At 50.1% G+C, this 11,199-nt stretch overlaps 2 protein-coding genes across 2 annotated transcripts; one reads left to right on the top strand and one right to left on the bottom strand.

The window, feature by feature from the left end:
• Window positions 1–5,378, top strand: B3gnt4 (UDP-GlcNAc:betaGal beta-1,3-N-acetylglucosaminyltransferase 4; the record flags this gene model as incomplete). The annotated part of the gene is given in 5 exon segments (XM_013503651.1): window positions 1–306; window positions 309–1,497; window positions 1,604–1,726; window positions 2,920–3,096; window positions 5,264–5,378. Coding segments are annotated over 2 exon segments (521 nt in total), but the record flags the coding sequence as incomplete, so codon positions are not given.
• Diablo (diablo, IAP-binding mitochondrial protein) lies at window positions 921–10,843 on the bottom strand (the record flags this gene model as incomplete). Its single annotated transcript, XM_005403097.2, is given in 6 exon segments — window positions 921–1,679; window positions 5,480–5,576; window positions 5,708–5,818; window positions 6,855–6,986; window positions 9,693–9,819; window positions 10,419–10,843. Coding segments are annotated over 6 exon segments (963 nt in total). The 3' UTR covers window positions 921–1,482.
• Window positions 10,844–11,199: the final 356 nt, after the last annotated feature.

Genomic DNA, 11,199 nt, shown 5'->3' with positions numbered 1-11,199 from the left:
AGCCCGCGCTCCCCTGGGGCCGCGCTCGGCCGGTGCCCGCCCGACCGTGCCGTGGCCAGCGCCCCCTGCGCCTGCCCAGCCCTCAGCGCCTCTTCCCGACCTATGGCCACCGCGGACCTTCACCTAGCCGGGGCCCTCGGGCTGTGCCGGGACGCCTCCCCGCTCCTGGCCATCGGTACCGCCGGCCGGGCGGCGTGGGAAGCTGGTGTTGGGGGGACGGTGCGAGGACATCCCGCAGTGGGACTCGGCCGAGCGCGTCATCGCCTGACCCTAAGGAGCTGCCTGTGCCGCGCTGGGTGGCGGCTGCCCGCCCCAGGCCCACCTTACGCTGAAGGGAGATGATGCCCTCCTTGTCCACGTCCCCCATGCGCTGAAGGGCCTCCTGGAGGGGGACGTCAGCTGCCAGGCCCTGCCCAGCAGGAACCCCCGAGTCAAGTACTCCCACCCACCCTACGCTGCGGCTGGCAGCTCCCCCGCCGTGCGGGCCCAATTCTTCCCCGTGGACGCGTCTTTGTGGGCCTGAGCCCCTCGTCAGCTTTAAGACCTTTGGGATCCGCTGCGGGGCACCTGCTGTGCACCGCCCCAGCCCCCTGCAGATGCGGACTGCGTGGGCCCTCGCGACTGCCCGGGGCTCATGTGCCCCCAGACCCCAGCACTGAGGGGGGGTGGGCAGCAGCCCAGGAACGACTCGGTGTTGACTTTCTATCACGGGAGGAACCCTGGGCACCGATCCTCCAGGAAATGCCCACCGCCATTTCTGTAGCCGGTCCTCCTGCACGCCCCAGTTAAGACGCCCAGATGTGCCCATGGGTTGAATGGGAGCCAAGGCACGGCCACGCCGCCGGGATCCGCAGGGAGACCGCACGGGCGCTGCGTCTGGGCAGCAGGGGATGATGCACCGGCCCCAAAAGACACACACATTTTTTAAACGGAAAAAAAATTCTCTTGGATACAACAGAGAAACTCCAAGGACACAGGAAAGCACAGGTGAGGCACTGTCAGAGTAAGTCCTGTTGGGAGCACCAGGCGCGGATTCATCCGGCCCGCCGGCTCCACTCCCTGGCCGGGGCTGTCACACACGCGGAGAACCCAGGGAGCAGACGCGCTCCCCGCCCTCAAGCTCCATCCCCGCGAGGGAGCAAATACGAAGTCCTACCTCGGTGTCTGAGTAAGACTGAAAACTTGAGTTAAACAGCTACTGAACCTTACAGTGTGACAAACAGAGGGCCCTCGTGGTGGCCCAGGTTGGTGAAAGGGTTTGGGTGTGAGGTAATCAGGCAGGGAGAGCGCCGCGTTGATCAACCAACCTCAGGAAGGCGGAGGCAGGGAAAGGGCCTGGCCCAGGCGCTCAGGCGGGCAAGGTCTGGCGCGATTGGCCACACAGCAGCTGCTGCCTCTCCTCTGCAGAGATGGTCGTGCTGTGCTGGGCGCTGGAGTCTGGCCCTCCTTTCCCACCGTGGGCCAGGGCAGCGGCTCCGGCATTCAGTCCTCTCGCAGGTAGGCCTCATGCTCCTGCTCGGCCCTCTCATCCTCGCCCTCCTGCACCTTCTGGCGCATCTCCTGCGTCTGTGCTTCGGCAAGCTTGGCTTCTGCTTTCTGGCAGAGCTGGCGCACCTCCTGCACCTGTGACTTCACCAGCTGAATGTGATTCCTGGCGGTGACCGAGGCCTGGTCTGCTCCTGCCAGAAGACGGGACAATGGCACTAAGCAGCCAGCAGGGCAGAAGGTACACATACACACAGGAGAGCCTGGAGTCCTGGGGTCACCTTCCTTTCCTCCACAGAGCAGACAGCCTGCTGCTGCCTGCATCCAGCTCTAGATCTACGTACCAAACCTTGGGATTTCTCTTCAGCTAAAGGAGCTAATTTTTTTGGGGGGAGGGGGTGGTCTTTTTGAGACAGGGTCTCAGTATGCAGTTCAGGCTGGCCTTGAGCTCACTTTGTAGCCCAGGCTGGTCTCAAACTTGCAATGATTCTCCTGCCTCAGCCTCCCGAGTGCTGGGATTACAGGCATGTGCCACTATGCCCGATGGAGCTAATGTATTTATGAAATGCAACTTCTACAATCATCTTTATAGCTACACAGCTCTAGGTACCAAGCTTTTATGAATTTAAGTATAAGTTATGTTTCTTTTTGACAAATTAAGGGATCATGAATAAAATTTTCAAAGAGCTACCTAATATTCAGAGATAACTGCTTTTGGAAATTTAGAGAGCATATTTCTCCCTTTTAAATGTACCTATAAGCTGGGCGTGGTGGTGCATGCCTGTAATCCCAGCACTCAGGAGGCTGAGGCAGGAGGATCACTGTGAATTCAAGGCCAGCCTGGGCTACATAGTGAGTTCCAGGCCAGCCTGAACTGCATAGTGAAACCCTGTCTCAACCAAACAAAACAACAAAAGAAAGTACCTGAATACATATACAATGCATAGAAAAACATTACTGTAAACCAGTGATGGCAAACCTTGTAGAACTTTCAATAACAGCCCACTGTAGCATGTGGGCCACAGGTTTGCCATCACTGCTGTGAACATATAATGGCATAAAAGGCACACAGTATGTTGAACATAGTTTATAATTTTGTTTTTTTCACTGACTAATGTGTTTTGAGCTCCATCATTCTCCTTGCTAGGGGGCACTTCACATACATATGCATATTTTATACAGTGTAGGAAGTGGTGGAGAATGGGAGGCCCAATTTTTGTATTTCTTACCTTGATAAAAGTACTTCTGATATTTCATTGTTAAGTACAATTATCTATCCTTTATCATCATAAGAAAATTGTTTTTTTGCAAGTGTACTTAAATTTAATTCATAAATGGATACTATATTTTACTGAATGCATCTTGGCATATATTGATTATATTTTTCTCTTTTAATTACTATAAATTATCTCAAGTTGTGAATCATGTTGACAGATTTTTCCCTTGGAGAACTACTGCTGTATTTAAGGGTGGAAGACTCCACTGGATTCACATCTACATTTAGAGGTGATACTGAAGCACAGCTCTTGTTTCAACACTGCCCTAGCCCAGCCTGGCATCTGTGCTATGCTGGCTTCAGTGACTCGGCTTGCTGCCACTCTCTGCACACTGGTATGCTTTCTGTGATACAGGAATTACTACTATTTTTTGTCGTCCTGGGGGTTGAGCCCAAGCCTTCACACTGAACTACATCCCAGGCCTTTTTTTTCGATTTTCTTTTTGAGACAGACTCTCCCCAAGTCACTAAGTTGTCCAGGCTGAGCTCAAATTTTTGCTCCTCCTGCCTCTGTCTCCTGAGTGCTGATGTTACAGGTGTGCACACTGCGCCCGGTGAGCCTGTGGTGTCTTTATTTACTTGATGCCACTGGGGACTGAAACCATGGCCTTCACTCCTTTTGAGACAGAGTCTTGTGCAAAGTTGCCCAGGGTGGGTTCGAACTTGTGCCTCAGCTGTCAAGAGTGCTAGGACTACAGGAGTCAGTCACCACTGCAGCCTAACTGGTGGTTTTTAAGAAGCATGTTTCTAATTTTTAAATTTTGCAGTGCTGTGAATCAAACCATAAGTACAGGACCTTATGCATGCTAGACAAGCACTCTATCAGTGCACTCTATCTTCAGCCCAAGAAGCGTGTTCTTAAGTTTTATAGTATAAGGAATTTTTTTTTTGGTGGTAGGCTGAGGTTGTCTTTCAACTGATACAAATCAGTTTTTGTACATGTTTTGTGTCTGAGTATGTGTTTCTTGTGGGAAGGGGGCAAAGTTTTATGTTTGGTTAAGCTTTTAAAAACTACTCTAGCCAGGGATACAGCTCAGCGGCATAGCACCTGTCTAGCAAGCAAGAGGTCGTGAGCTCGATTCCCATAACAACAACAAAAAAAACCCAAACAAGCAAAAAAATAAAACTGTTCTAGAAAAAAAAAAAAACAAAAAACCACTATTCTAGGCCAGAAATATTCAAGTTCCAGTACTGAAAAAAAAAAAAAGTCTTTCCTAAAACTATTCCAGTCTTGAACAGCTTTAGTTTTTTGGCCTTACTGATCTGTGAGTCCCTGAAATATGTATAAAACCTAATTTCTACTTGTAATTCCATCAGTTTTGCCTTATTAGGCACACGCTCATGATTGATGCCGTTACTTGTTCTTTGTCCCATTTATTGCTTTTGCCTTCTTTTTCTGATTTCTGATGTTGCTGTTAATCCTTTTATGAGAGCTTTCTTTTTCGCTAATTCCTCAGTTTATCTTTCTATAATTTTTCACCTTTTTTCCCACTGTGTTTTCTCCCAGCACTCTGGGAGGCAGGAGGATCACAAGTCCGAGACCCTGTCTCAAAATAACAAATAGAAAGGGATGGAGATGGAGCTCAGTGTGAAGACTCTGGGTTGAATCCTCAGTAGTGCCAAAAAATAAGTAAAACAAATTGGTATTCATCCAGTGGATGGACAGTGATATTCAAAAAACACTTTAGTAAAAAAATTGCAAAGCTGGGCGTGGTAGTGCACACCTGTAATCCCAGCACTCAGGAGGCTGAGGCAGGAGGACTGTCATGAGGTAAAGGCCAGCCCGGGTTACATAATGAGTTCAAGGTGAGCCTGAACTACGTAGTGAGACCCTGTATCAAACCAAATTAAACAAAAATAACCAAAAAACACTGCATTTTTTACGTTGGGGCAGTTTAGGTCACTGAGGTAATAGAGAACAAACCCCTAGCTACCAGACACAAAGGCCTTAGAATCTGACCCTACCCAGCTGCACCTCAGTTTGGCCGCTTAATTATACCGTGGCAGGTTAGGTGTCACCTAGTCCTTTTGGTTCTAAGTGGGAATGGAACAACAGTTTCTACTTTAAGGGAACTGTAGGCATTAAAAATCCCTATGAAATGCTTACCACAAAGCCTGAAATAGACAAATGCTCAATGATTTGTATTGATTTTGGCACTATGATTCCAAGTCTTATTTCTTCTATTTGTACAAAAAGGCTCATACAAATGGATGAGCTAAAGTCTCATCCACTGAGTCATTCTATGACTATTAATAAATTGTCTAGGTTGTTGCCACGTGTGGTGGTGCACGCCTGTAATCCCAGCACTTGGGAGGCTGAGGCAGGAGGAGCACAGACCAGCCTGGGCTACAAAGTGAGCTCAAGGCCAACCTGAACGGCATAGTGAGACCGTCTCAAAAAGGCAAAAAATAAAAATAAAACATAGATTATGAAAAAATGCTTAAACTGGAAACATTTTCCAATGGCAACAGTTTTACAATTTATTATTTTCCTTTTTCTAGACCTTGACAGCCTACCTTCTACTGGTCTGATCTACAAAGATGTGCATTTTTTCCTACTGTGCAAATAAAATGTTGCTTAATTTCCAATAAAGTTAGTCATACTGGGTGTTATCAATTAGTCTAAACTCATTTTACAGCTAAATAGAAAGTCAAACAGCATCTCCCTTATAGAAAACAAAAAAAAAAAACAAAAACAAAAAAATCCCTCTAACCTACCAGTTTGGTAGGCAGCTTCTGCAGCCATTTCTGAAAGACTAACTGCGGTCATCCAAGTGGTTTCCAGCTTCAGGTACTCTTGCTGTTTGGAAGTCATCTGTAAACTCGGACGACAGGAAGAGGTTTAAGAGTTAATTAAGCGGACTAACTTGAGCAGTTACCGACTAGACCCCTCAATTTGTGCGCAGGGGGATGAACAAAGAGACGCCTAACAGTGCTTTGCTTTACCTCAACTCGGGCTCCTATGATCACTTGCCACACTTCATCTTCCTCCTGTGAATTCATTTTCCCAAGTAAATTTGTATACTGTCGGTACAGAGAAATTAATGTATAAACAGCCTACAAAGACAGAACGAGCAAAATAAGCAAGGCAGATTAGAAGGGTTACTGACATTTACATCTCAAAAGATGTCAAGGTCCTTTACAGCAAAATGGCTCTCCAGTCCTTGTGCCGCACTGAAACTGTGCTATTGTATGAAGAGGAGGCACCATTCCAGGACATTAGTGTATCTACCTGTAAATCTGACTTTTCTGAGTCAGTATCTCATTATAATGTCCAGGGCGGCTGGGAATTTGTGATCCTCCCGCCTTAGTCTCCCAAGTAGCCGGGATTACAGGTGTATACCACCACACCTGCTTAGTAACAGACATGTTGCTCAGACTGGTCTCAAAACTCCTGGGGCTCAACTGATCCACCTGCCTCAGCCTCCCAAGTAGCTAGAACTATTGACACTAAAAGCTTTTGAGTAATTTTTATTACTTTTATTTTATTTTTTACTTTTATTTCAAATTAATGGTTTTCAAACAATTCTCACAGGGAAACCTCTGGGAGTGGACTTTGGACTTTTTTATCCCTTATCGAAGGCAGATCAGCTTGGCTTCTATTTTACGTACTGGGCTACTATATTTAAGATTTTTCTGTAAGACAAAAAAAAGGGTTCCTAGAATAAGTACAAAAAACAGTGATTTAGATCATGGCTCAGCCACTGTTTTGTAAAGGATCAGACAGAAAACGTTTTGGGATTGTAAACCTCACTCTGCTGAAACCTCAAACTCTTCAAATCAGTCACAGACAAGAAATGAGCCTGGCTAACCTGCAATGAATTGCAAATGTAGCCAGGCCTGGTGGTACATGTCTGTAATCACACACGTGGGAGGCTGAAGCAGGAGGACTGCCTCCAGTTTGTCAGCCTGGGCTAGCTACATAGTGAGTTCAAGGCCAGCCTAAACTACTGTGTGAGAGCCTGTCTCAATGCTCCCCACAAAATCCCCAAAAGCCAAAAAGTGAATACAACTATCAGGCTGGATCTGGTGATGAGCCATGGTTTGCTAACCACTGGCTTAGAAGATCAAGACTTAAGAAGGGGAGACGTACCTTAGTGTATTCAGTGATTGCTTCAATCAATGCATAGGTGGTTTGAGACAGAAAGGTAGAGGTGCTATCTGTTACCAGAGACACAGCCCTCCTCATCAACGCTTCATTACTAAGAGAGTGAGGCTCCGATTTCTGAAAGACACAAATATCGTCACTCAACTTTCAACCTAAATAAAGCCCCAGCTGCGAATTTCATCGTGGACACTTGAGAAAAAACCTAACCCTCATGCTGGTTTGTGTTTTAAGCTGTAACTGTGCTGTGCTTCTCCAGTGAGCTTCTCAGGCTTTATTTGGGCTACATAGGACAACACAGGGCAAGAACTCCCCAGTATGGCCCCCCTAACTTTCATTATCTGCCCCAGAGAGCAAAGTGTTTTTGTTTAGTTTTACAGCATTAGGCGTTGAACTCAAGGCTGCGGGTGTGCTAGGCAAGCATTCTACCACGAAGCTACATCCGTATGCCTTTTTGAGTTGAGGTCCTGCTAAGTCGCTCAGGTAGCACTTAGAACAGTTCCTTAAAAACCTTTTTTACAGATGAAGTGAAAGTCATAGTAGTTATGTAATTTTCCTAAAATGTCACAATTTTGCCCTCAAATCGAATCTTGTCCTTTCAAAGTCTGGACCCTTTCCTTTATGCCGTGCTGACTCACAAAAGTGCCAAGAGAATTATCATCAAACATCAAAATACATGATAAATGGTCAAAAGGAGAGAGATCACTATTGGCTGGGAACTACAAAAGGTTTTAAAGATGAGGTGGGGCTTGGCACTGGAGACAGCTAGAATTAGGATGATCTGGAATCCTAAGAAAGAAGAAATGATGAGGAAAAGAATACATTTGCAGCATGTAAGCAATGTCCAGGAATCTAACCTCGTTGGCATTAGCTAGGACACGAGTGCAGGAAGCATTAGGTTTTAGTTCTTTTTTTTTTTTGTCTTTTTGAGACAGGGTCTCACTATGCAGTTCAGGCTGGCCTTGAGCACACTTTGTAGCCCAGGCTGGTCTTGAACCTGCAACTATTGTCCTGCCTCAGCCTCTCGAGTGCTGGGATCACAGGTGTGCGCCACCATACCTGGTTTCTCTCTCTCTCTTAAAATTCTGAGGGTCTTGCTAATTGTCCTGGACAGGCTCAAACTTTCCATCCTGCCTCAGTCCCCCAGAGTGCTGGGATCACAGGCGTGCACCACCATGCCCAGATTAGGTTTTAGTTCTGTCACACACAATGAGAGGGAACAGGGGTTCTGAAGAACAGAAGTGGGACCACTGTACTGTAGGGGAGTGACTGCTGCTCTTGTCACATGGCCCAGAACTGAGGGAACTGGGGCTTAGAAAACAGTACAGTATATGAACTGAGAAAGGACAAGCCCCAGAGTCCTTGGAAGGATAAGAGATTCATCTTACTAGTGGGAAAAAATGGCCTGGTGTTCATGTGAGGATTTTCCGGCTAAAAGATCACCAGCACACAAAGCTGAAAGCTGAAATGAATACAGCACGTTGAGCGCTTATGAGTGCGCCTCAGAAGATGCAGAAAATACCAACAATCAACGGAATCAATCTTGTGATAAACACAAAGGTATCAGGAGTATCTGATGAAATAAAGCTTGCTAGTTTCCGCCTAGCTCTTCCTCATGAAGCATACAGCCAGTGATTCTTAAAATCAGGTGCTACTTTGACATTAACTGCCTCCTTGACAAACCCACCTAGATGTCTATGGAACATCTCAGACATTTCCCAAATGGAAAGATTTCTTCCTTTCAAAACTCACTCTTCTATATCCTAGTATATGTCAACCCCATTCTTTCAGTTCATTAGGCCTTTAAAAAATCTTGAAATCTAGGTTATCCATGTCCAGTCCATCAACACCTCCATCGGCCACATTCAGCCAACTTCCCCACCTCCTCTGCTGCCTGCCTAGTCCAAGCCCCTCATGCCAGGATTATCACGAGCCTATTCGTCCTCCCAGAGCCAAACCACCACCATGTAAAAACATATGTCAGATCATAAAAGTTCTGAGTTAAAATCTGCTGTGGCTTTCATTTTCAGAATAATACCCTGAGCCTTACAATGGCCCACAAAGCACCCAATTTGATCCTCAATTAATAGGCCCTGCCTGTGATGGCCTCCCGGACTCATTCCTGTGACATTCTCATCCTGCTGCTCCTCAGACAATAAGTGCTGTACTACAGCTAGCTTCTCGCATTTAAAAAGTGCTTCTGTCTGGTAGGCTGGTTTCCCTCACCAGACATTTTTAGGGTGCACTCTCAGACGATTCAACTCTCTAATCCTTTACCTTATTGGAGTAGCTTTTCTTGACCTACCCTTAAGTAAAACAAAATGACCCTCTCTCAGGACTCCCTATTTGCTATTTGTTTTTGTCACAGGTTATCACCAGCTGACATTTCACAGGTTCTTCCTCTTCTTTCATCTTTCCCCAATGTTTCATGGTGGCAAGAAGTTTCTGCTCGCTCTCTGTTGTCTCTTTTTCTTGAGACAGGGTCTCGCTATGCAGTTCAGGCTGGCCTTGAACTCACTTTGTAGCCCAGGCTGGCCTCGAACTCGCAGCGGTTTGCTCGCTCCGACCGCAGTCCCAGTATCTGACACATAAAAGTTGTTCAATTAAGTTTCTGCTGAATGAAAGACTACTTTGTTGACGCACTACAACACTCCCCCGTTCCACTCTACTCTTCATACAACTGAGGCTTCTACAAAACGAGACGTCAGAGCGGGAGGACGAGGACGTCCGCCGAACTCTGAGATGAGGCTGTGCGGAAGCACCACAGCGGGGGACCCGCAGCTTCTCGCCGGGCCAGGCAACCCCGAGCCGCGGGACAGCAGTCACCTGCGCGATAGGCACTGCGCACAGGGCCACGCCGAAGCCGGCCACCGCGGTTCCGCGCCATGGTCTCAGCAGTTCCGACAAGCAGCGCCTTCTGGAGCCAGCCGCGGCAGGAACACACCGTCTGAGCCTAGAAGCGGGAGTGGAACTGAGTAACAAAGGCACAAACGTCGGGCTGTACAAGACTCGCTTGTATTTGCAGGGGTTGGAATCTCAAGTCGGGGCCGGCAGAAAACCGGATGAGGACCCGGGGCGGCTCCCGACGACCGAAGGCGGGCACACGGCGCCGGCGCCGCGAGCTTCCCCCCGCCGGGGTTCGCGGTGCCGCCCGCGCTGCTCGGGAACCCGACGCCGGGGCCCGGCGCGCGCCCGGCCGGCCCGGGCCTCGGAGGGTCCCTGCTGGAGAAGGCCAGGAGCCGCCGTCGGGGGCTGGGGCTCGCCCGCTGGCTCCCTCCCGCGCGCTTCCCGACGCCCAGCCCGCCTCGCCCTCTGTTTCCCGCGGAGCTTCGACCGGGCCAAGGGAGCGGGCCGGAAGCCGAGGGGCTGCGGACCGGCTTCCAGGGCACACAGTAACGACGCCGCCGCCAGCGAGAAGGCACCCAGTGCGACCTACGGGTCGAGGCCGGGCGTCCTCAGACGTCCGAGGCGGGCCACTCAGGGTCGGGCCACAGCGCTCCCAGCATCCCCGGGCTCTCCCTCTTCCCGCCCATTTCCACGGCAGAGCGGTACCTGAACAGGGAAGTCACACCCCGTGACAGCCAAGTTCTCAGAGCCGCCATCCCGCGGCGGGGGCACGTCGGACGCACACGCCGGAAGTGACGCAGCTCCGGAAGCCTCGGGCGGGCGGCCGCCTCCGGCACCTGAGGGGACTCGGGCTCATGGCCACGCCCCCACTCGAGGGGGCGGTTGGGATTGGGCAGACGGGCAGGGTGGGGGCGGGGCTCAGGGTAACGGCCAAAACCGCCGCGGCAGGCGCCCAACCGCCGGAGTTTCTGCGCGGAACGAGAATACGGAGCGGTGTCGCGCATCGCGACGCGGGCTTGGGCCTGGGGTTCGGGTCGGGGCTGTGGCTCGAGGGAGGCCCGGGCACAACGCGGAGAGTTTGTTTTTTAGCTTGGGAAGCGGCTGAAGCGCGGGGCGGGGCGGGGCGGGGCGGGGGCGCTGTCACTTCAGCACTAGGAAGTAGGTGGTCCAGCCGGCCAGCAGCAGCGCCCCGATCAGCACCGTGTAGCTGAGCAGCACGAAGGCCAGCAGCTCCCGCAGCAGCTGCAGCATGTGGATGGCGGGCGAGGCCGGCATCGCCTGGGGAGACGGGGACCGCTTGGGGACACTGACACGGGCGCCGCTGCCTCCCACACCGCCCCAACTCCCAGCGCCGAGGCTGCCCCTTCTTCCGCCGAGGAAGCAGTAGCCTGGGCTGGGGGCCGGCCCTCTTCCGGCCACTCCTGCATTTTTAATGCTGCTAATGGCAGGAGGAGTCGAGCTTCCTCTTCTGGAAAGCTGCGGGCCC

Source organism: Chinchilla lanigera, unplaced genomic scaffold, assembly GCF_000276665.1.
Source record: "Chinchilla lanigera isolate Chin_1 unplaced genomic scaffold, ChiLan1.0 scaffold00081, whole genome shotgun sequence".
NCBI lineage: Eukaryota > Metazoa > Chordata > Mammalia > Rodentia > Chinchillidae > Chinchilla > Chinchilla lanigera.
This window is presented reverse-complemented; position numbering and strand designations above follow the sequence as displayed.